The sequence below is a fragment of the Diachasma alloeum genome, unplaced genomic scaffold (genome assembly GCF_001412515.2).
Source record: "Diachasma alloeum isolate Michigan unplaced genomic scaffold, Dall2.0 Dall_scaffold_00622, whole genome shotgun sequence".
In the NCBI taxonomy this organism is placed as follows: Eukaryota; Metazoa; Arthropoda; class Insecta; order Hymenoptera; family Braconidae; genus Diachasma; species Diachasma alloeum.
Window position 1 is genome coordinate 416,844 of NW_021680754.1, and position 26,676 is coordinate 443,519.

At 40.4% G+C, this 26,676-nt stretch overlaps 1 protein-coding gene across 3 annotated transcripts in view; it reads right to left on the reverse strand.

Annotated features, from left to right (window-relative positions):
- The window catches only part of LOC107043729 (RNA-binding protein Musashi homolog Rbp6), a 385,155-nt gene that overhangs the window by 161,358 nt on the left and 197,121 nt on the right, over positions 1–26,676 (reverse strand). For all 3 annotated transcript variants that reach the window (XM_015265333.1, XM_015265331.1, XM_015265332.1), the window contains exon 4: positions 11,526–11,610. In XM_015265333.1, the coding sequence (XP_015120819.1) occupies positions 11,526–11,610 (85 nt within the window). The remainder of the gene's footprint in view (positions 1–11,525; positions 11,611–26,676) is intronic.

Here is a 26,676-nt window from a genome sequence, read left to right on the forward strand (position 1 = left end):
CCCCCCGCCTGAGTCTTTTCGTAGGCCCACCCCCGAGCCGAATCGACTGCGATCTCAGGGATGATTTATGGTAATCTTTCTGCTTTCGTGCCGGTCGTTCATCCTGGTCTAACCTCGGCCTCCCTCAGCCCTTCTTTCGCCACCCCTCAGCCCTGTGGCACTCTATCGTACACGTATACAACCGAATGATGCCGTGTTTACTGCCACACCCTTCGATATATGATCAATTTCATAGACACTGGGTTGTAAAAGTATTATTAATCATTTTGAATTTAAAAATAGGTGTTTGGGAGGGAGTATTCGTCACGTGGATAATTTTTGATAGTGTGATTTATGGTGTTTGTGGGGATATGATGGTCGAACCTGAATGTTTGCGCCTGATTTATGAGGGGACCTAAATGTATGCCCATGCCTGATTTTGAATTTGTTTGATCCTGAATTTAGCATTAAACATGAATTTATACATGCCCCCGAGTTCAGCTAGATACCTGAACTTAAATTAATTAATTAATTTAAATTTATACCTGAACCTGAAGTCTCACAAAATCTTGAATTCACTGCAGAACCTAAATTAATGCCTGAACCAGGATTTATACCTGCTCCTGCATTCCTATTCATCCGAAAAATCAAATATGTGCCTGAACCTGAATCCACACCCACACAAGAATTGGAATTTATTTCGAACCTGAATTTATGCCTGATCCTGAATTCATACCCACACCTGAATTAGCATCTATGCCTGAATCTGACTTAATATCCTATCCTGAGTACATATTCATACCCGAATTCTAATCTACACCTGAACCTGAATTTCTGCCCGACCCCGAATTCGGATCCAAATCTGAAATTTATGTCAGAAAATAACACCCCACGCGTATAAAACTCAATCAATAATGCAACCTTCATTATTTCATGAAGGAGAACTTCAGATTGTGATCACTAATGACCCAAGCAGTTTAATCACGCCGAGAATAAATGCATAAATATTTTCCTGCCATCACAATCGCCCGGGAACTTGTAATTCGATTCCGTCGACTTCTCGCACGTGCTCCAGATGGAGACAGATAAAAAAAAATCCACCCGGTGAGTTTATTGGAAAACAGAAAGGTTTGCTCGTTCGAAAGAGATAAAAACAATTGAAGAGTGCTCTCTCGACCCCGAGAATGAAAAGTGGTGGAGAAAAAAAAATTGAGAAAATAAGGTCTCGATAAAATTTGCATTACTCCCAGTGTTCCCTTCAATCGAAGAAGAAGAAAATTAGGGAAAAAAAATATCATGAAGAAAATGAGAAGGTAGAAACTGGCGAACGAATAGGCAGTGGAATGGGAATGAAAAATGGGAGGAAAAGTAGAGTGCATAGATATTTAAACATCGAACCCGGTTATCGAAACCGTGCGGGTGCACGGGCCTCGGGCGAAACTTCCTCTTCTAGGTAATACTCCAGTGGGAATTGTTTTTTAAGGGTGCCAGTGATGTCTGCTACCTCGAGGGCGCAGCGATAAAGCGGTGGAACGCATGTTGCTCAGACAGGTATGTTGAATCTTTGAATTTAATTATTTCAGGAATTATTCGAGATGTGAGAAAAATCTTGAGAAAATTTTTCGTTTTTTAGGGAGAAAAAAATTCAATACTATGGATTTTTCGCGTGGATATTCACCAATTTGAGTTTTTTTCACTGGGAGACGGCTTTTAACTACGCGGCGCGTACGTCCGAGTGAAAAATCCCCATATTAGTCACTCCAGAATAGACAGATGTGACTATTTCATCGTTCATTTGCTGAAATAGTCAACGGTTCTGCCAGGTGCTTCAATCTTGAATCCGTAATCTTTTAATTACGCGGCGCGTACGATAAAAAAAATCGTATATTTGTGGAAGCGGAACGAATGGATTTTCAACATGAATTCGTAATTGACCGACATATTCCCGTCTCAACAAAATTATTTCACTTCCCGAGTCGAATAATTGGAAATGACAAGATTTTCGGTTTTTACTTGGAACAAGGGTCAGATTTGTTAACACTTTCTTTTTTTATTTGGACAATGCATGCAAGCGGAGGGGCAAGAGAGGCTAGAATAGATTCTGCAACCTTCTCCGCTTGTTGGATAAAAATGTCAAGCCTCCGCAAACATGCATCTCCCCTCCACCCTCCCGTGAAATGTCGATTGTCGAGATTAAAAAAAAAACAATAATTGCATTTTTTGTTTCAATAACGCATGAGTAAATAGGGATATGAACGCAGATTTAATATAGGCCCATAGAATTACGGGGACCGGCAAGGATTTGGAAAGTCTGAATGCAAGTCCTGCTTACACCTAACAAGTGCTGAAGTGGGACATAACCAGAGGTAGAAAGGTCTCGGAAGCACTTGGGAAGAGGCTTCCCAAGACCTATCCAGTTCTGAACGGAGAGACCTAAGTAGAATTTGTCAGGTCCAATTATTCGACTCGGGTACTGGCTACGCGACGCGTACGAATGGAGTGGAAAATTCCACATTCCACTACGCGGAGCGTACATCCGCGTAAAAAAATCCCACATTGGTCAGGCTAGGATGAGAATCATCAATTTACTAAAACGTTTACCGATTTTAACCTTTTAATTACGCGACGCGTACGACCAAGAATAGACAGTGCATTTTCGTGATGCAGTATTGAGTGGATTTTCAAAATAAATTCGTAATTAACCGAGATATTTCGAGCTCAACAAGATGATTCTAGGTGAACATCAGTTCCAGGGGCTCCTGGCTACGCGGCGCGTGTCAGTAGAAACTTCCGTAATGGTAGGACTGGAAGGAACCCAGTTATATCTGACCAGATTAATCGGTAGAAGGCAACCAATCGAAACCAAAAGTATGTGGGAGGTGTTTGGGCGGTGACAACGATAGAAATTCAATCTGGTTGGCACGCAGGGAAATTGAAGAGAGAACTGCCGAGCGTTTCCAGAAAACGATGATCTGCACCCGTAGAAAAAGAGGCAAAGAAATGCGAAAGTGTAGGGTTTTTTTTTCACCTCCACACCCGCTTTTTACCCTATCACCATCGCTCCTCAAACTCCTCATATTGGTGGATAGTAAAGAGGGGCAATTCACTGAGAGATTCTCGTGGTTTCATTCCCAATCTCCCTTACCCACTACTTCATCGATCGATTTCCACTCCTTGGATAGCTCGCGGGATGATATCGCTTTTTTTCTCACCACTATCGGATTTACGTTAATTCTATTCGTCGATCCCTCCCAGTTGTGGGAATATTTTCTCAGGGGTTTTCTTTATCTTTTTGGGAATGGTTGGATGGAGCTGGTGTGATGAATTAGGCTCTTGTGGTGCTGCTGATGGTGGGGGAGAATTTATTTGGAACAATCGAAAATTTCAGGTTACGGATTGATGGAGATTGATGCAATTGATGCAGTTGACTCCTCCAGATCATGTGCTCGAAATGTAGCGACACTTTTGAGAAAATGAAGCCAAACAATATTCTGATGTCTCACCCAAATCACCATGTGAAGATTGGATAAATCACCCGACGACTGAGAGACAAATTTCAAGGAGTTGAAATTGTGGAAGAAGGGGCACCAGACTTCGACTAAGCGTCACTCAAGATTTAACTTTGGTCTCGGGCGCAAGATCGGAGTAAATATCTGGGAGCTACAAGTGGGAGATTTTCTCATCCCTTGCAACCACCCCTCATCCCTTTTTTTTGTACTTCCTCTCTTTTCCAACTAGCACACATGCACAGACGTCTTCGATCCACTCCTCTCATCCCCCTTCCTCCTCTCCCCCTTGGCCTTCTTCTTCTACTTTTTCACCAACTCTCTTTTACCCCCTCCACACACTACGTTTGGAGTTTACCAGTTCGCAAAAGTATCGAATAGCTGTGAGCGCAATGGAAGCTGAAAGGTTTCCGGTATGGCAGAAACTTTTGACTGACGTATCTTCGCATCCCCTCGCCACGGACGTTTTTTTCCTTCTCCACATGCTGACAATTTTTTCCTCAAGTCCCTCTGTCGCTAGGAGAAAACTTCGTTTCATGTCAATGTGAGATAGTTCATGAGAAATATCTTTTTATTTTCATGTGGCGCAGGGGATGACGCAGAAAGACGATTGGGAATTATTGTAAATTATACCGAACTGATTCAGTAGAGCCATCACCTTTCAATTACGCGGCGCGTAATCCATTACTAACCGAGATATTCGCCAGCTCAACACGATGACTGCACCTGGGCATCAAACTAACGACCGCCCGGATACGCGGCGCATAAAAGTCAAGCAGAAAATTCCATATTTCACTACGCGGCGCGTACATTCGAATAATGAATCTCATATTGATCAGAATAAAATTCTGATCATTCATTTGGCGGAACATTTACCGATTCTGGGGCGTGATTCAGTGAAGTCGTCACCTTTCGATTACGCGGCGCGTACAACCAAGAACAAACATCAAATATTTGTGGGACATGAACGAATGGATTTTTATCATAAATCTATCATTAACCGGGATATTCTCCAGTTCAATAAACTGATTGCCCCTGGAAATCAAAATAACCCCCTCCCGGATACGCGACGCGTAAAAGCCAAGTGGAAAATTCCAGATTCCACTACGCGACGCGTACGTCCCAGTGAAAAATCATATATTGATCAGACTAAAATGACAATCATTCAGTCGCCGCAACATCCACCGCTTCTAGTGAATTCATCACCGTTCGATCACGGGGCGCGTACAAATTAAGTAGTAAACTCCATAATGGTAAGACATAATTTTCTATCGCTGTGAGATGCATCATGAGAAACATCTTTTTACTTTCATGTGACACAGGAATTGATGCGTGGACGGATCCGCGGTATTTTCCTGGACCTAAAGCCTCCCAAAAGACGAGTGAAAAATATCGTAAATTATCTCAGACATCTGAATACTTCACCCGCCATCGTAAACCCGGAATAAATATTCTTTGAAGTAGTTGTAATAATTATCCGTCTTTACGCTGCTCACTTTACAACCCTCCCATAAAAGCAGGCTTTTAATACCGATATATCGTGCAGAGTAATTCGAATATGTTTAAGTTTTCCGGGGGGAAAAAAACTGAAACGATAAATTAAGTGGACTGTTTTTATGCAAGCGCTGTGTTTCACACCCGGCACGAGCTTCAGCTCGTCTTAATATTCCTCCAGGGGGAATTATGATCACGAATACCTCGGGGTAATGACCCATTTTTTCATCTCCCAGTTATTGCGATGATTACTATCGCGAGAAGAGCTATTGATTCACTTCAAGTTATCATTTTCATTACGAAGGACTAGTCGAATGTTGGAGGATACAAGGGCAAAATGGAATAGCTCTCAGCGGTAGATGGAAATCAGTTGGACGTACAGATGTTAATACAACCGAATGTAATTACAGTTGTGTTAAATTGTCTGAGATATAACGAGAAATGTTCCCCCCCTCCCCCTGTTAGTTATTATTAAATTCAACTCCGGAAGATGTTGGAGTAAGTTTACTTGACTCAAATAGGGTTAATTCGACGTAAATTGAAGGCAAATAGTGGGCGGAATTGATCTGCACGGAGAATATTCCACACTCGAGTGGATTTTTTGTCATTGAATTTTTCAGGGATTATTGCCACGGGGATTTGTACTGATGTATTTTTTCTTCCAATTTTCGAAATAATCCTCATCAATAGAGAGAACTAAATAGAACAGGGGGAAATGGTCTTCATCAATAGGTGAAGGGGAGTTAAGAATTAAACGACGCGAGTACTGAATTTATGAGGTCCATTGGGGGTCAGTTATTACTCGAGACTGAGCGATTGCTTTTAATATTCGCGCCAGCTGCGTACAAACCCTCTCAATATTTTTTTGTCCCACCTTTTCTTCGAAGATGTATGAGCTCACGTTGAAAACTCACTGCACCTCGATATTTCCGTGTAGTGTGTAGTTTTTTTTTTAAAGCAAAAAATGGGGAAATTCGTGAAATTCAGGAAGTTTTACGCGTCTGAAAAAGTCGGGAGGATTAAACTAGATTGACGTGGAACTATTCAGACTTTTTCATAGAGACGTATTGGCCCTACCAGAGGTATTTAACGATTATCGCGGGATATGAAAAAGAGGGACACAGTGTGTCGATAGATTTCAAAACTCTGACTTGGCCGGTGTGTTGCAGTTCTGTACTGCACACTTGGTGGGAGAGGTGAACGTCAAGGTAGAAGGGGGACTTTTTAATAATGCCACCTGTCAAAAATCTCTTCGACAACGTCAACGGCATTCGGCACAACGCGCCGGGCCAATATTGCCACGGGAAACTCAAACGTTTTATCCATCTGGCATCTCTGCTGACACGCTCAACTCAGTCTGTAATATTTTTTCATCAACTTCTTTTTTATTGGGTAGAGAGTAAGTGATGGTTTATCGAATGATGAAGAAAATTTTGAGGGAATTCGCTTTTTTCGGATTTTTTAGATAATTTTTTTTTATTTCTATCACTCAAAAAGATGATGGAGGATCCAATTTTCTGAAGGGGCAGCCGTTCATAAGAGAGTATGTGTGTTCTTGAAGGTCAAACGGGAGAAACAGGTTTAGGGTCAATTTTTCCTGACTCTCCCATTTGACCCTTAATAAACTTTGATTCTTCTGATCACTTCGTTCGTATCTACCATTTGTCGCTTTAACAATTCCCGCTCATAAAAAAGTGTGTGCTCTTTAAGGTCAAATAGTCTTAAGGGTCAAATGGGAGAGTCAGGCAAAATTAATCCTCAACCTGTCTCTCCTATTTGACCCTCAATAAACTTTGACTTCGTCTGATACCTTCGTTTGTCTCTCCCATTTGAGGCGTTAAAAATTCCTGTTCATAAAAAAGTGTGTGCTCTTTAAAGTCAAATAGTCTTGAAGGCCAAACGGGAGAGACCGCTTGAGGGTCAAATTTTCTTAAGGGTTAAACGGAAGAGACGAAGAGAGTAATCAACAGGGGCAAACGTTTTAAAGGCGTGATCACTTCACTTGTCTCTCCCGTTCCCCCTTCAAAAAACGAAATTCGCTGCATTGAAGTAATCAAATAATATTGAAAATGATGAAAAAAATTAATTTTTGAAAATTTATTCCCCCATTTTCCGCCCCCAAAGTTTTGATGAAGAGCAGATTCACGACAATGGAAACAACGTCGTGGACAAACAATGACAAAACAATTAGGCAACTCATAACTGCCTGACACAGAGGTTCTCTGTACGGCCTGTCTCACTCCTACGGAAACCATCGTCCAGTTAGACAAACTGGACTGGGTGGGAAATTCAGGGGATTGTACCAGGAGTTGCGTCAAAGTGTCACCAGCAACGAGGAGAGCCACCAGACCGAAGTGAAATGCGAGCGTGCATCCGGCATAATAACCCTCATACCTAGACCCCTTTCCGTCCCTTCCTGCTGGGTCCATCCCTTCTCATCATGCGTTACGAAATTATCAAAATTTTACGAATAATTTGGGCGAGAAAAAACAGAGGGAGCGATGAGGCATCCACAGATGTTCGATAGTCTCGAGTGTTCTGCGAATAGCTGGGAAAAAAAATTCCAGGAGAGAATGAAAAGGTGAGAAAGATAAAATGGAGAATTGGAATTTCTAGGAGATGGAAAATTGCAGCGATAACACCTTGTATATTATTCCCGGCACAAGCATGGCCAATCAGGCGACAATGGCTCGTAAATTTCGTACCAATCACGGTGAGAAGACGGTACGTGACCAAAACCCCCACCAAAGATGCCAACGTTTTCAGTCTATTGCTTATGAATTATTAAAGGGGAAGTGCTGGGGAGAAAGTTTGATATTTCTTTTGTTTCTTCCTGGATTTTTTGGAACGGTCTGGACATTTTTAGAAAAATATCATTGTCAAACGTGTACCTTTTCCTAAAATGTAAAGGAATTTCGTTGAAACGTTTTCATGGAAAATTCAGAATTCATATTCAGTTTGTTTAAAAATAGTTTTCCCATTTTCGTAATCCCTTTTCCACCCCATGACCAGTTTCCACAATCCCTCAACCATACCGAACTCTCCGACTGAAATAGCCCTCTAAACTTTTCAAGATAATTCCAGGTTTACGTTTTCGAACTAGAAACTGTTTTGGTAAATTTACACTCATTGCCTCATTCACCTCAACACGAGAGAATTCGTGAAAATTGGGTCTCTAACGTATACATTAACGTGTATTCACGATCTGGGGTATTTTCTCTGTTTCACTTTGCTATGGAAACGAAAGTTACTTCCACGTAATCCCTCGCTACTTAGGAAAGTATCTGAGGACTTGCGAGAACGGAAGAAGGGATCGAAGTTTTAGGGTATGTGGAAATCACTTTCAAGGAGAGATAGAATACAGCTGAGATCTCTCTTGCTGATTTGGAAGCCATAGGAGAACTTGAGAGAAAAGAATTCACATTCACTTAATTTGGATCTTAAGTGAAGGGAGAAAAAGGAAAAATTCAAGAATTTTTTGGGTTGAATGAGGGCCAATCTAAGGTCAAACAATATGGGTCAATGTTGAGGGTCAAATTGACACCCTAGTTGCATCGAGACGGTTTGACCCCCATTTTTTGACCCTTGCATTGACCCATAAAATTTCACTTCAACTCATGTTCACAACGCATCACATTTTTTTCGGCTTAATAATGCTGGTCAAACCGTATGGGTCAATCATAAGGTCAAATTGGGTGAGTCAATATTGAGGGTCAACAATAGGGTCAAGTTGGATCCAGACGGTTTGACCCTCATTTTTTACCCTTGCATTGACCCATCAAATTTCACCTCAACTCCTGTTCACATCGCATCACATTTCTTTCTTTTGGGTTAAAATTGCGGGTCAAACCGTATGGGTCAATCATAAGGTCAAATCGAACGGGTTAACACTGGGGATAAACCATAGGGTCAAACCATATAGATCAATCTTGATGGTTCTATCGCGCGAATTTTATCGCATGGGTCAAACTGAGGGTCAAGTTGACCCTCTAGCTTGACCCAGTTGATTGGACCTTCATCTTCAACCCGTGCATTCACTCACAAAATTTCACCTGAACTTCCATTTCCTTTCCACTACATTTTTTCCGCTCCCATCGTCAACTACATTCTAAAAAGCTCAAATATCGAGGGTTGCTTTTTGTCTGAGTAACGCGACACCTTTTTCCCTTCCCCCACATCTTCACCTTAACTTATGTGGTGTTTGAAATGACCCTCGAGAAAAGCATGTGAGCGATGGAACGGTATAAAGCGACATGGAACCCTTCTTCCCCTATCGACCGAATGAAAAAAAAACCCTACAACACGAGTCGTAAAAAAATCAACAAAAACCCGAAAAAGATAAACGTAAACCACCGAAATGACTCTGGACGTAGCTCAAGCGTTCACGGGGATTGATAACCCAGCAAGGGTTGGACTTTTTTCATCCCCTCTGAGATAAATAAGGCGACTCAAATCGGAGGGGCTGCCTCGAGAGGAGACAAATTTTCCAGACGTACGTCTTTATCTACCCGCGAGGCATTTTTTCCCCTCTTCTATTTATTTGGCAACAGAGGGTTGTCACTAATTACCTTTGCCCAGAGGGTAATTAATCAATTACGGTCGACTGTAACTTTTTGAGGGAAAGATTCTAACAAGTGGAGAATAAAATTCAGATGACTTTTTCATCTTTATGATCTTTTTGCTTCCGAATGGAAGCTTTGTAATCGTGATTTTTTTCGATTTCTTAATTTTGGCTGGAAAGCCGTAATGGAAGGGCTATATAGGAGGAGCGAGTGGAGTGATCGCTTCCCTCCTCTCTGTCGTTTGCTTCTCTTGACCCTCCAGACGTTCAAATTTTATGGAAAATAGTTAAAAGGCGAAGATTTGAGGAATGCCACCATTTTCATCTGGCAACACTGAGTGCATGATTAAATGCTCAAACCATTCCCTCATCCATTCGGCAAACACTTGGCACTTCTTTCGCGAGCAAACGACGAGGTGAATTATCTATTTTGCCCCTGTGCACACCAAAACCAGGATGACATAAATCCATGGTCCTGGGGAAAAGCTAATTTAGGGGGTGAAGTGGGAGGGAGGAGGAAGGGAGGGAGTAAAATGTGGTGGCACACGAAATAAAGCCGTTGGCTCGCTCGTCGATATATCTAGCCGTGTGTATGCACCACTGACTTCCAATGTTTCAACCCTCTCTATCTGCTACTGTTTTCTCCTCCCACTGGGTCCCTCTTCCAGTCGTGACCGCTTATATATCATGCTAATTATTTATACTTCGGTGAGTACCGACGGTACCTCTCGCATTTCTCATGTGCTAACAATCCCTCATCATTCGAATTGAATTGGCGAGGTGAGGGAGTCATTGAGAATTAGTGACGCCGCGAGACATTTCACGAGATATCACGAGACAATACTTTGGAGGGATTGTCTCGGTAAGGTTTTGTCTCGTAAGGTGTCTCGCGGCATCAGTATTGAGAATGTTGGAGTTCATTAGTTATTTTTGTCTAAAATGAAGGGCTTTTGACATGATTTTTTTTTTCATGTTCATTGAGACTAAGATCATCTCTCCAAAGCTTTGTCTCGTAAGGTGTCTCGCGGCATCAGTATTGAGAATGTTGGAGTTCATTATTTATTTTTGTCTAAAATGAAGGGCTTTTGACATGATTTTTTTTTTCATGTTCATTGAGACGAAGATCATCTCTCCAAAGCTTTGTCTCGTAAGGTGTCTCGCGGCCTCAGTATTGAGAATGTTGGAATTCATTATTTATTTTTGTCTAAAATGAAGGGGTTTTTTCGGAGACGGGGGAAAAGTAGACATCCGGATGTCAAGGGGGTAGAAGTTGTTGATTCTCTATACCATTAAGAGGATCGTATTTCCCGGAAGTCGGAGATCACAAGGCAAAGCATTAGGCTAGAGTTTTCCTCCTCTTTTTTGTAATATTTTTCTTATTTTTCCTCGCCATTCACCAGCTTCCGCGGGAAAAAATAGAGAAAAATGGGACGGGGCGGGGCGGTGGTAAGACGCTTCCGAGTCCTTTCAGTGTTTATTCAACGTCGATGAGATTCTCGGTGAAAAAAAAATGTGTATCTTTAGAGGAGAAATTTTTAGTCATGAAAATGGGAGCATTAATTGATGAAAATTTTTAATCTCTTAGAAGACCAGAAAAACAGAGAAAATGGGAGGGAAAAAATTGTTTCTCCATTCCCTGGGAATGAGAGAGATGACATTTAGAGACATGGAGGAAGGAAAATAGGGGAAAAAGTGGAGAATAAGTCAGACAGTTTGTATTTCAAATTTAAAAGCATTCGACAATGGACGATTCTAGTTGCTCCCTCTCTCTCACTCTCTGTGTATTGTTGACTCTCGAGACTTTTCAGTATAAGGAAAGTTTTTGAACGACGACAGAGTAGTATTTTGTAAGGGACTCCCGGGGTAATTTCCGGGGATGCTCGCGGTGACTCCACGAAAAGTAGAAAAAAAGGGATGGGAATCTATAACAGTGGGAGCTTTAATTCTTGGATTTTTTTTTATCGCGTGGGCAGTTGGGTACTCACTTTTTTGCCGTCTAGCTCGTGATTACCCTGGGCCAGCACTTTGTCGACACTCGATGGATCTGCAAACGTTATGAAACCAAAACCCCTGAAACAGAAAATTTATTAAAATTATTAGACATTTTTTGCATTGTGAAATGTTTTATTATTCGCGTTGAATGGAAGTTTCTCTGGGAGAACTTCGAATCGGAATTGCTTTCCTCATTATTTCAATCAAATTGAGGATATATTTACTGCGAGATAAGTTGTAGTAATAAAAATGGAAAAAGAATTTTTAGTTGTCCAGCAAATCGCGTGCTGAGTGTCCACACTCCAAGTACCACCTAGATAAATTTTATGTCGTAAATTTCCTCGCAGCAGCACAAGTGTATACAGTAATATCAAAGGAAAGTTTCATTTTTTTTTTAGCGAGAAAGTCAGAGTGAAAGATAGGAAAGAGGAGAGAGTAGAATGTTGGGGGATAGCCTCGGAAGAACCGGACGCGAAGCATTTTGCATTTTTCATGCCCCGTGGCCTGCCACGCCAGTTATTGAAAATATTTACATGTTATTTATGGGGCACACATGCTCCCCGAGTAACGAAACGCGCCAATATTCCATGCCAGCGTCCGTTCCAACCCCCTTCGCGGACTACTCTACATTATATTCTCCTTTTTTCAACGCGGATTATTTTTTCTCGATCCTTTCATGAGTGGTTTGTGCTGCTAAACTATCCAGAAAAATCTGGAAAAATTCGGGGAGTTGCGGAAATAGCTCAAGGTCGTGTGGGATTTTTTTTAGATTTTTCCGGAATTTTCCTCTCATGAAGAAAAATTATACTCTGATGATTAGAACATTTCAAAGAAAATAGCGGAGATAAAACAAGAGTCACAATGGTCCTAATTGTCAGTTTATATCCTTCTAAAAAAATTGAAAAATTCGGGGAGTTGCAGAAATAGTTAAAGACCATCTGTGATTTTTTTCAGATTTTTCCGGAATGTCCCATTCATTAAAAAAAATATCCTTTGACAATTGGAATATTTCAATCGAAAAATTTAAAGTGAACGTTCCTCTCAGTAGTTGACTTTCTCATTGGAATAATTAATTTTCAATTATTCGAATGGAAAACCACCCAGAATTCTCCGAAATTTCATCCACCAAATCAATTAATTCAAACACAACTCGACACCCTCCGCAATATAAATTAAACAATCACCCCTATCTGATGTATTTGGGAATGTTCATGTGTACACTGGGATCATTTAATTTGTCACGTGTATATATGACCCACTGTGTTGGACTGAGAAGGGGAGGGGTGTGAAGTCATCCGCATTCACCTTGGCGTGAACACGAGGCTAGCGTTGTCCACTCCACCGCTACTCAAATTAACAGTGCCGTGTTAGTCCCATCCCTCGACTACTTGTGGCGAAAAAAAAATGAGGCTATACTTTGCCTCATGGTGAAAATTATTTTTGCTATTTTATTTCATTTTTATTTTCTTCTTTTGTTATTTTATTTAGTTTATTATTTATTTTATTTCTTTGCCACCATTTCTCATTATTTTAGTCTTCTATTTTTTGAGGGCCAGAAGGGTCACGAGGGCCCTGACAGTTATTTCAAACAGGTCTCATGCCGCGAAACTGTGAAAATCCGTTGGAAAAATTATTTTTCCGACAATTTTTTTTTCAACATCGAAAACTTTTTGATTTCGACTTGAACGCATCCCGTGGGTTTTGGTACATACCTAAAAACATCCCGGGTATGTGTGTAGGCGAGTCACGTCTCGTTAGTGGCACGTTTTCGATATTTTCACGGTAGACGATATCGTGGGACGGGCGCGTGACCATCCGGCTACCGTTTTTAAATTTTTGTTTTCTTCTCGTTTTTATTTTTTTTTGTTCGGTGATGAAAAAAAAAGAATGAAAATTCCCAACGCGTTTTACACTCTACTAGCAACAGAATCGGGAACAAACGAACGTCCGTTGAATCGGCAGTCGTCCAATCAACATTAAAAACACCAAACATGAAAGCATACAGGTATACCATTTTTTTTTCATCTTCGCGCTAAATTTTTTTGCACTTTTTTATGGCAATGTGAGTGTCAATCTCGGCGGATTCCCGGGTGGCGGATTGCGAAGAGACACTGGATTTTTTTACAGTGATTTTGATGATGAAAATAACTGGAAAAACTCGTTTCGGAAGAAATTCGACTTTTATGGCGTGAAAAAAAATTGTGAAGGGAAAAACTCCTCACAAGTGGAGATTTTTTGCAAAATCTGCTGGGTTCGCCAAGGAAGGTCGAGATTTTCCAACAAAAATTCTCAAACTGTCCCAAAAAATTGTTTCAAAGTGAGTTTTCCATTTTCAAAAATATTTCAACAATAAAAATTAATTCAGGGTAAGATTCCAGTTTCATTTCAAAAAGAATCACGTGAAGTAAACATTTCCTCAAAAAATCTGTCAATTTTCCCGGAGAAATTCAACATTTTCTATAAACAGTTGTCGAATTTTCTAAAAATAATTTTCCCCATTTTTTTAAAATACTTCAAGAGTGAAACTAAATTCGTAGAAAAATTCAGTTAATCTGAGAAATTATTTCTTCGAAGTGAAAAATAATTGAAAATTTCGTTCGAGATTGAAAAATTTTCGAATTCCCTAAAAAAATTTGCTTCTATTAAAAAAAAAACGTCAGCAGTGAAAATTAATTCGAGATAAAATTCCGTTATCGTTCCCTCTCTGTGAAAAAAAAATAATAAACTTTACGAGGATCTGATGGTAGCATAAAGCGAGAGGCCCCATAAAAGACGTAAATATCGTGGGAAATAGTGTCGAGAACATTTTTGACGGGGGTGAAAATGGCTACACCAAACCCTCTCCTGAGTTTATCTGACACACTGGCAAGGCCATTCCATTGCGTCAGTAACAATTCCATCGATTGTGCATGTGTCCTATGGTGGCTACTGGGTATGTTCCAGGGGCAGTTCACAACCCCCGGAGATAACGAAACGCTGGATCAACTCACCCTGGATGCACCCATCGTGTCCTATCGGGTTTTAATAGTGATCCGGAGTCCTCCCTCTCGCTCATCCCAACACACGTATCCCAAATGTATTCGATATCTCGTTCGGCCCTCAAATTCACGCTTTCTGGTGATACCAGCGCAAACTTATCGAGGAAAATGGTCTTTTCGACCCATTTTGCCCCTTTAAAATGTTCCGAATGGGGAATTTTGGCGTTAAAGGGTCGAGTGGTTGGAATTTATGATGAGACCTGGATTAATAGAATGATGAAAATGGGTTCATTAGAGAGCCAGAGAAATTACCTATTTCACCCCCTACTTATGAATCCTTTTGTCCCTATACTTCGCCCAGAAAATCGAGAAAACGTGTTCTAACCTCAAAAGCGGTCGTAACCCCAAAACTTTCCCATAACTCGGGGATTCCCCGAGCAAAAGACCTTTATAACCAGTGTTTTACATCGGAAATTTGGCTGGCAGTGTCATCCCACCCCCAGAAATCATCACCCCTCAGTCATTCCCAAGATATCTCCGTGATGAAATATGAAAATAGCCATTAACGACTGAATTCATTACCGGAAGAAAAATTTTCCTTTATCAGTACCATTCGATTCCATTGACGTGACTAGACGCATACACGATCATTAGAATAATCCTCCGCTCCCACATAATGAAGAAACTACTTGTGAAGCTACCACCCTTTCACGAGAATGGTTACTCCTGCATCCGTAATTTTGGCGTATTTTATCTGACCACTTTCAATGTCACCTTCGAGTTGAAATGGAAATATTTGAGTGAAATGATGATTGTCCCCGGAATTTTGGAATTCACGACGAGACGAGGATTAATGGAATGATGAAAATGGTTTCATTAGAGAGCCAGGAAAATTCCCAATTCCACCCCTACTTGTGAACCCCTTTGCCCCTATATTTCGCTCCTAAAATCGAGAAAACGTATTCTAACCTCAAAAGCGGTCGTAACCCCAAAACTTTCCAATAACTCGGGGATTCCCCGAGCAAAAGACCTTTATAACCAGTGTTTTACATCGGAAATTTGGCTGGCAGTGTCATCCCACCCCCAGAAATCATCACCCCTTAGTCATTCCCAAGATATCTCCTGATAAAATATGAAAATAGCCATTAACAACTGAATTCATTACCGGAAGAAAAACTTTCCTTCATCACTGCCACTCGATTCCACTGACGTGATTCCATGCATACACCATCTTCACAACCCCTTCCCCTCCTCCCCGCCGCCGAAGAAATACTAATTGAATATGCAAACAGACTAGTCATTACGCAATCCAAAATAGAATAGATATGCAGTGCAAAAGTTGCCAGCAAGAAACAACCGAATCCCGAAAATATATAGCATCCAACCTCTCGCATGTATATACCCAATAGTCAAGGCAATACTCTCTAGGTACTGTCGAGTTAAGTAACTGCTTGGTACTTACCCAGTAAGTTTCGAGCGCAATGAGACTGTCTGGCATAAATACCCGTGGAAAATGTTTCTTAATGCAGAAACGAGGGAGAGCAAGTACAGCAGTTTCAAACCGCAGGTGAATTTGAAAATTATTCCATGATTATCCCTGTTTTGTAACTCAAATTAAATTCTCAAATGGAAATAAATTCACGCAACTCCCGGGGAATTTTTCATTTGCTCGAGAATTTTCAGGAAAATAATTCATGGACATTGATTAATCGAGGAATAACAAGAATTCATTGAAAAATACATCAAACAAAATATCACATTAGCAAAAATGTCTAATTACCGTTGATTTTGGTGCAACTGAAATTTTGGTGGAACAATGATGTAACGAACATTTACATGAACACGGAGAGAAATATTCAGTAAAAGTTACAGAATAATTCACGTAATCCGCAATGGGGAATCGGTATCCGGTAATTTTTATAGGAATGGAAGAGAAAAAATCTGAAACGTTCAGTGAATTTTCAGGTTCATCACCGAACAAAGTACGAAATTGTCACGTAATTTTTCCCGAAGAAGTAAAATCTTACAGAAACTTGCCGACTTCTTATGCCTCTAAAATCAAAAATTCTTGAACGTTCAACAATTTTTATGAAGCTGTGAGTTATTTCTACGTTCTGTTCCGTAAAATTTCTCAATCGTTGGGGAAAAATTACGGAACGACTTGTTCTTCCCACAGCGGTGAGTCATCAGACGGGTAGTTAATTTTTACGGAGCAAATCGTAGAATTTACGTGGCGATTTGTACAAGTTCAGTTCCGACTCACGCTTTTTATTGAATTTTACTTCGCTCGCGGATTACGTTTCGAAACGTAATTTCTAAGTTCTTTTCTAGTGATTTTTATTGAATTTTTTTCTCCGTGAAGTGGTCCATGTCAATATTCAGTTATGAATTTTATTCAATTGTGAATTTTATCCCCGAAATTCGCGCCAAATCGGTCATCAGAATTCCAACCAAATACCGAACCCCAAAATTTCCCCACCACCAATGTATTCTCCTCTCTCAGAAATATTTACAAGTCCCCATGTGAACTTATATCAACAGGTGGAATCTCTTCTATTTCATTCCCAATTTATTTTCATTTTATTTCACTCATGTTTACATTCACTCGATTCTCAATTTTTATCTCCATTCATTCCAATCCCAGTGTGCATATCTAGAATTTTTGCACTCGTGAAATGGCAGAAATTCTCAATACTGCCAAGTCATTTTGCTACCACCGAAAATTTTCATCCACTATCGTTCGACCGAATGCGATTTAAAGTGGTGGAGTGAAAGGGGTGGAATGAAGAAGGGATGGAGATGAGAAAATCGTCGAGTCAGGAGTCGCCTCGGAGACTATCGAGTTATTTCAGGGTTGGGGGGTGGGGGATAAGATAAGCGCTATCCGAGCCAACCTATCCCAGACCCTAACCCCTTACTCTGCCCCAGCCCCTCGGGTTTTTTCTCTTCCACCTTCGTTCTCGCTCTTTTTTGTGGGGAATCCATGAATATTAACGATTCCATGCGGTTACGAATACGACAGGACGTACAAAAGATTTTAAAAGCTGTCGGGAGGAACATGAATTCTAGTTAATTCTGGGGGATATTATCTGACCACTTTCAATGTCAACTTCGGGGTGAAATGGAAATGTTTCAGTGGAATGATGATTTTCACAATTTACGAGAAGATAAAATAGTACAGATTACTATGTTATAGAGTGGAGCTCCCTGTGTCAGGCAAAATGTGACGTAAGGAACTGCACTGAACGGGGGTGAAACGGAAGGGGAGATTTATAGTTCTCGAGCCCCTGATCCAATCGCTGAGCACGAAATTTTCCAATTTTCAAGTAACTATTTAAGTGTGCATTTGAACATTCTTTGAATATTGATTTTATTTATAAATAATCAGATTGATTGATTTTTTTTTCATCACCTACGGGTGTGAAATAATTTTTATTGGATGTTATTCTAATTATTGAAATAATATTAAAATGCGTCTCGAGTTGGTAAACCTGTCGAGTGTTTTCTCTCTCTCAGTTCCATGGTCCATCCCATACCTTTCCCATGATGCTCACTGACATTCGAATCACGCGCCTGCGCGTGAGGGCGTAATTACCCCGAAACTCATGATTTTCCGAATGATTTGTTCAAATAACTTTCTTATGAAATCTGAAAAAAAATCTGAAACTCATACGTGTTCTCAAGAAAGATTTGATTTATCACCCACTAGTTTTTCCTCAATAGTTCATTATTTTTTTGGGTGCCATAGAAATTTCCCTAATTGAGAGTGGGGTAACCTCGGAGGTTATAGCTGGAGCGGTTACAAAAACATCAAAATTTCATTATTTTTCTTCTTGAAACTGAGATCTGAAGAAAATGTGCAAGAATTCTCAATGGTGCAGCATACTTAGAAATTTCTCCCACGAATTTTCCAATTTTCTTTCATTATTTTGACTTTTCAACCTTAAAGTAGCTCTACCCTTGCAGTAAATTCAAAGAGTATTGAAAACTGCAAAAAAAAATGCAGAAAACTCGATTAGATTCGGAATTCTAATTTTTTTCTCAATTTAATTATCGTTTCGGTTTTTCAAAGAAGAAATGTTTAAAAATTAGGATTTAACCCAGTGTCTTATGTGAAAATCAACATTTCCATTGTAATCAAAGATTAAAATCGGCATTTTCTTTCATTAGATGTGCAAAAATCAAGAACTTTTTTGACACCTCATAAAAAATAATCCACCGTTTCGCAAACAAGTTTTATTATTTATTTATAACAGGCAAATGCTTGAAAAAATATCAATATTTTGCGCAATTTAATTTAGATAATACTGACTGGATATGAATTTTTTAAAGGTTTTTCCATGCAATTTAGTTGAAAAATTTAAAAACTGAAAATATTCGAAAGTACAGCGTAGCCCGACCGAAGGGTAGAGCTACTTTAATTCTCTCCATGAAAAAACTGCAATCGAGCAAAATTTCGTCAACTCCAGTTGCCCTCCCGCCGCCTCCGCCGAGGTGGATAATTTTTCCCGCCTCTCTCGCCACGTCAAAGGGTACAGCCGAGGGGTGAGGATCAATGATTCGAAAGGAAACCGAAAAATTTTCATCTCCCCTCTCCACCTTTCTTTGTTGAGACCTGCAGATGTTGAAAGATGCATCTGACGGGGCGTGTGGGGAGACTCAGCTGGGGGATGAAAACGTGGGGCGAAATTCAAGCACAGCAAAACCTGTGGATCCGTTGAGTGACGTAGGTACATTTCTCCACAGATTATCAGGCGTGAGGGGGGGGGGAAGGAGGGAGAGGAAACGCGAAAGGCAAGAGGGGTTGTACCGAAAGAGGAATGAACACGAGATGGAATCACTTGACGCGGGAGAGAAGAGTCTGCAGCGAGCGTCAGTGGAAAAAGAGGGGGTGGCGTTCAAATGGAAGGGTATAGTGTCCCTTTCTTCCGTCAAGTCTGTCGTCATAGCGACCCCTTGAACGCAACCCCTCAGTCACGGATTTTTTTCCTCTCTTCTCGGGAGTGAAAATCTCGTGCAACTACTTGTAATCCCGTGGGTTACGATTCTTCATTTTTTTTCTCCTCGTTTGATGTGAAAAAATGGCGGCAACGAGGGGTGAAAGGGTGTGCCGCCATTTCGCTGGGGCACAAAGGCGTAAGTTACTCATTTTTCTTTTTTTTTTTTACTTCAATTTTCCGGAAATCGTGAAGAAAATAAAATTAGGGGTGTGGAACGTGCTGTAATGTGTGTAATGAACGTGTGTAATGAAAGAAAATATGAACAATTCCACATGTCCATTCAAACCTCTTGTCTCAACTTGGAATGCAATTTTCGGATTCCTTAATCGTTCCTGGACACCCGAGTACAACGGCAGAATGGTTTCTAGTGCATATAGATTCGCATAAGGGAAACAAGTACGGCCGCCTCAACTCTCTCTCTCTCTCTCTCCCCCTCACGCCTCCCACCAACCTTTACACACATTTCTGTGTGTCAGCAAAATGTCGGCAAACTGGTGGCCTGTCTCGCTTTCACTTAAGGGCGAAAAGCTACGACCCAAGCATTAGTGCATACTTGGCTCACAGTCTCCCACTCCGCCTCCTCCTTTTAGTGTGGAAGGCTCTTGGCATTCTCAAGCCCGTGGAAACCCAGCACAGCTGCCATCCTCTCACGAGTACGGTTACCCTTCCCGCCTTCCTAATTTTATCTGACCACTTTCAATGTCACCTTCAAGGTGAAATGGAAATATTTGAGTGAAATGATGATTGTCTCCGGAATTTTGGAATTTACGACGAGACGAGGATTAATGGAATGATGAAAATGGTTTCATTAGAGAGCCAGGAAAATTACCTATTTCACCCCCTACTTATGAACCCTTTTGTCCCTATATTTTGTCCAGAAAATCGAGAAAACGTATTCTAACCTCAAAAGCGGTCGTAACCCCAAAACTTTCCCATAACTCGGGGATTCCCTGAGCAAAAGACCTTTATAACCACTGTTTTACATCGGAAATTTCCCTGACAGTGTCATCCCACCCCTCAGTCATTCCCAAGATATCCCATGATAAAATATGAAAACGGCTATTAACTGAAATCATTACCGGAAGAAAAATTTTCCTTTATCAGTACCATTCGATTCCATCGACGTGACTAGATGCATACACGATCATTAGAATAATCCTCCGCTCCCACATAATGAAGAAACTACCTGTGAAGCTACCACCCTTTCACGAGAATGGTTACTCCTGCATCCGTAATTGTGGCGTATTTTATCTAATCACTTTCAATGTCACCTTCGAGTTGAAATGGAAATATTTGAGTGAAATGATGATTGTCCCCGGAATTTTGGAATTCACGACGAGACGAGGATTAATGGAATGATGAAAATGGTTTCATTAGAGAGCCAGGGAAATTACCTATTTCACCCCCTACTTGTGAACCCCTTTACCCCTATATTTCGTCCAGAAAATCGAGAAAACGTATTCTAACCTCAAAAGCGGTCGTAACCCCAAAACTTTCCCATAACTCGGGGATTCCCTGAGCAAAAGACCTTTATAACCACTGTTTTACATCGGAAATTTCCCTGACAGTGTCATCCCACCCCTCAGTCATTCCCAAGATATCCCATGATAAAATATGAAAACGGCTATTAACTGAAATCATTACCGGAAGAAAAATTTTCCTTTATCAGTACCATTCGATTCCATCGACGTGACTAGATGCATACACGATCATTAGAATAATCCTCCGCTCCCACATAATGAAGAAACTACCTGTGAAGCTACCACCCTTTCACGAGAATGGTTACTCCTGCATCCGTAATTGTGGCGTATTTTATCTAATCACTTTCAATGTCACCTTCGAGTTGAAATGGAAATATTTGAGTGAAATGATGATTGTCCCCGGAATTTTGGAATTCACGACGAGACGAGGATTAATGGAATGATGAAAATGGTTTCATTAGAGAGCCAGGGAAATTACCTATTTCACCCCCTACTTGTGAACCCCTTTACCCCTATATTTCGTCCAGAAAATCGAGAAAACGTATTCTAACCTCAAAAGCGGTCGTAACCCCAAAACTTTCCCATAACTCGGGGATTCCCCGAGCAAAAGACCTTTATAACCGGTGTTTTACATCAGACATTTCCCTGGCAGTGTCATCCCACCCCCAGAAATCATCACCCCTCAGTCATTCCCAAGATATCCCATGATAAAATATGAAAATAGCCATTAACAACTGAATTCATTAACGGAAGAAAAATTTTCCTTTATCACTACCATTCGATTCCACTGACGTGACTCGATGTATACACGATCTTTACGGTACCCCCGCCCCACCCCCCTCCCAGCAGTGAAGGAACTACCTGCGAAGCTACTTCGCTTGTAGTTTAAGACTCGTTCGGGGGGATCGCGTGCACGAAACGCATTAATAACAACGTGCTTCGACCCGACGGCATTCCACCCCTCTTTTTCCATCTCCTCCCACTCTCTTCTCTATCTCTCTCATTCTCTCGTTCACTAGCTCCCTCCCCCCGGCCCCTCAATCCACCAAACAATCCAAGTTATGTTCCATCTTCTCCTTTCTCTTTTTAGGCCTGTAAACGTAAATTTATTCACCCCCGCTTCCCCAGTGAAACAATTTACATTTTATTTATCGTGTCGAGTTGAGGTGGATATTCGGTCGGTTGTTGGGATAAAACACTCACTGACCTAATCGGCAGGCATGGGAAGGGATGGTCTAGGGGTTGTGAGGTTGAATGGTCAGACCGTTGTTTCCGAATGGATAAATTGTCTTCTGAAAATTTGCGAATTTTTTTACGCAGTTGCGGAGTTATCTCCTTTCTCTCGTTTTGTTCGGCCCTTATAAACCTTTTGACCCTTCTTGACGCACGTATATTTATTCCCCAAAATACCAAAGTGTAGAGAAAATTTTTAGAAAAATAGCCTGAAAAATGGACATTTTCTGGAAATTTTCCACTAGATAAAATATTCTCCTCAAACAAAAGCAAAACTAATAAGTATAATCGATACGTCCAGAGGTTTTGGGCTCTAGGGAATGAGGGGTCGGGAGGTTGAATAGTCAGGCCAGTTTTGCCAGATAAAGAATTTTGTTTTTCTTCAAATTTAAATATTTTTCAAGAAGTTGAGAATGCAATGAGGATTCATCTCCTCTCTCTCGTTTTATTTGGCCCTTATGAACCTTTTGACCCTTCCTGATGCACATATATTTATTTTCCAAAATACAAAAGTGGAGATAACATTTTTTTAAAATACTTTGAAAGGCGGAGATTTTCGGAAAATATTTCTATCCGAGTATTTTCCCCAAACGAAAGCAAAAATAATAGATATAATCGTTACGTAAAATCGGCCTGTGGCATTTTGTTGGAAAATTCAGAAATGCCAGCGATAATCGTAACGGTGAATTTTCACAGGACGATATTGCTGGTACACGTATGGATATTCCCGTTGTAACAACGCTGACGGTTCTCCCCTTTTCACGGTGAATTAAACGTGGCAACGGTTAAAGTGGACATTATAGGACAATGCCGGCTTTCCAAAGACTCCCCGACACGAGAGAAAATGAAATGTAAAAGCCCAAACAAAGGATTAAAACGGGTGGAAAGACATTTCCTAATTTTTCTGAGTGAATTTCTCCACTTGACTCGAATGTGTCAAAGATATCATTTCGAAAGAATGGGGGAGTTCTCTCCGTCTCTGTCCGCAGTTACGGCGTTTCCCCTTGCGTTTTTTTTTCGGATAAAGGGTGAATTTTTTGAGGACTGTTGAACACTCCTGAAATGGCTAGAGGAAATGCCTTGTTAAGGCCAACGAGAATTGCTTCTGTTACAAATGTAAATGCCAGAAAAAGGGATCTTATCGTTTCATCCAAGCCCCCACCCTCCGTCTTACGTTTTATTCTTTTCTTTTATCTGGAAAATCTCGTCGCTGGGTTGAGCTTCTTCGTAACGTTTTTACGTTCAATGTGGCGTGAAGAGAAATGAAAGAAAAGAATTGAAAAAAAAGGGATAAGGGGAGGAAAAACATTTTCTCAGTCACTTGGAGTCGACGAGGGGTGGCACAAAACGGGTGGGCATGTAAGAAAAATCACTGGTCAAGTTTAAAATTTTTTGTGACCACTTTCAATGGCCCATGTTCATGGTGAAATAGAAATATTTGAGTGAAATGATGATTGCCATTTAACCATTTCAACATTTATTTATTTAAGGCTCCAGGCAAACGCAACCATCGAAGAGGAGGACAAAACATCATTGAAAGCACAAAGTGCCCCGGACAACACGAAAACATTCTTAAACGTAAAAATCCCCGGATGTTGCCAATGTATGATATCAGAAAGAAAAATAATACTATAAATTATATTATATATTATATTTGTGCGAAATATACCGCAAAAGTGGACAGTGATAGCAGCCGTATTGAATAATATATAGCACAATAATATAAAATAAAACAAATGAAAATGCTCATCAAAATAAATAAAAAAATAAGCACACGGAGAGAAATTTTTGATAAAAATTCAGTAGCGAAGTGCTCAAACGGTTCAAGTCAATTTAGTCTTTAGTTGAGTTTTCCAGAAATATTTCCGAATTTAAGGAAGATGGCGAAAATTTCATAATAACCTTTTTTATAGAGCCAATTGAGTGCTACTAAAAGGGTTAAGAGAAAAATTTTGCTATCTCAATTAGATTTATAGACATTCATTGAAAACTGGCCAATAGCCAAAATTAACTTAAACCGTTTGACCATTCGCTACTGAATTATCCTACCGTTCTATAAAAGTGTATCATGACTCATCGTTTCCTCATTTCTGTCCCGAAATTCAGTAAAAATTAATATATGATGATCAAATTTTATTCTACGTTAGAGAAATTTTATCCTGACGCATAATAAATTTTACCCTTCCACTCCATTAATTTTTATGTAGATAACAACGAAAATTCTAGAACGGTTGGTAAATTTTATCCTACCGGTACAGTAATTTTTACTCTATCGGCACGGTAATTTTTATTTTCAACAGGATAAAATTTCTCTAACGTAGAATAAAATTTAATCATCATGTAATAATTTTTACTAAATTTCTGGATAGAAATGAGGAAACGATGACTCATGATATACTTTTATACAACGGTAGGATAATTTTCATCAAAAATTTCTCTCCGTGCATAACATGACATAACATTGCCCTCGCAATTTTGAAATTTACGACGAGACGAGGATTAATGGGGCGATGGGAATGGTTTTATTAGATCCAGAGAAATTACCAATTCCACTCCCTACATGAACCCTTTTACCCCCATACTTCGCCCAGAATTTCGAAAAAAACGTAGTCGAACCGCAAAATCGATCGTAACCTCAAAGCTTTCTCATAACCCGGGGATTCCCCGCGCAAAGACCTTCATAACCAGTGTTTTACAGCGGAAATTTCCCTAGAAAGTTCATTCCACCCTAAAAAATCCTCTCCCCTCAGTCATTTCTGAGATATCCCATGATAAAAATCCAGGAGCTCCAAAAAAACTATTCACCATCTTCAACATTTAGTGATGCCGCGAGACATTTCATGAGACATTACGAGACAAAACTTTGGAGAGATGATCTCGGTTTCAATGAACATAGAAATCTTCGCTCTCGTCACGGTCTCAACATACGCAATATCGATTCTTCTCGTGATGACTACGAGTCCATTTATTTCATGTCGATTTCCACTTTTTCGCGTTTTTTATGAGTAGAATGTCGAGACGAGGCAAACCGAGACAAAAACCGAGATTTTATATTAAAAAACACGAAAACCATGAGACCGAGATGAGATAAATTGACTCGGAGTCGTCACGAGAGGAGTCGATACTGCATATTTCGAGACTGAGATGACAGCAATGATTTCCGTGTCCACTGAGAACAAGATCATCTCTCCAAAGTTTTGTCTCGTAAAGTGTCTCGCGGCATCACTATCAACATTCAATTTTATTAAATTATCAGTAAAATTAAAAACTAAATTTTCTCTCCTCAAAATTTCTAGTCACCTCCTCCTGAAATGTCATTTTTTCTCACAGCTCCAAAGGCCGTAGGTATCGAACTCCAATAAAAATCCGCAGTGTTCCCCAGCCATCAAAATTTACGCATAACCTCCCCGAGAAATAAAAACAAATGAAATTCCCCTGCAGTTATTATCCCCTCACATCAAGTATCCAATAAAATAATTCACCCCCCATAACCTATTTTTCCAACCCCAAACCGCCATCGCTCCCCTCCGCCGCGGCGCTCCCCAAAAAATCAAGACATTCGCCCGAAACTATTTCCCTCCTCTGTCTCCGGGGCATCAGTTATCCCGCCTAGTAATCCACCACCTTCAGCTCGTAAAGACCTCCACCCCTCGCCCCTCACCGACGTGTGTGTCAACGGTTACTTGTTGATCATTTGTATTCCAAGCATAAAGTACGTCTAATAACTCAGGCAAACCTCACTCTCCAGTGGAAAAAAAAATTAATGCAGTAGAAAACCTTTAAAAGCTTGACTGCTTGGTTTTACGGTCATTTAATTCGCTCCATAAACCACTGACGATTTTCGGTAGGTAAAACGTGTTTCGTCGAATGAATGAGAAAATACAACAGTACTTTCTCCCACCATTTTGCATTATTTCATTTAATCGTCTATTTATTCCGCTCACAAGCACGATTAAAGGTTGAAATTATACAGAAGATAGTCAACGCTTGCGAGGGAGGGGGAGGGGGAGGGGTGGGATGGGGGGTATAAACTCGGCAACGACAACTACGTGATGATGAGGGAAGAAGCGGGAATAAAAGGAAAGAAAAATCCGCGCTGAGAAGAAAAGAAAAATCCGCGCGAAAATTGGAAAGATTTTTATTTTATTTCTTTTTCAATTTTCATTCGAACATTTTGAGGGGCGCTTCTGCTGCTCGTCGGACAAACAGAAGCTCGGGCAAATGCCGGTAACTCGTTTAGTGCGTCGGCCACAAAAATTATATCCAATTACGTCGCCACAGTTTCACTTGGGGCTGAGAGGGCACTTGTGTAAGGGAGAATCGAAAAGCCTGTTGGGTTTATTTACCGTCAATTCTGTTTGGAATTTTGCACCTCGAAATGGGCTTTACTGAGTGACTGAAGTGAACGCCTTTGGGAATGAATGTTGATGGGGAAAAATAATTTGAGAAGGG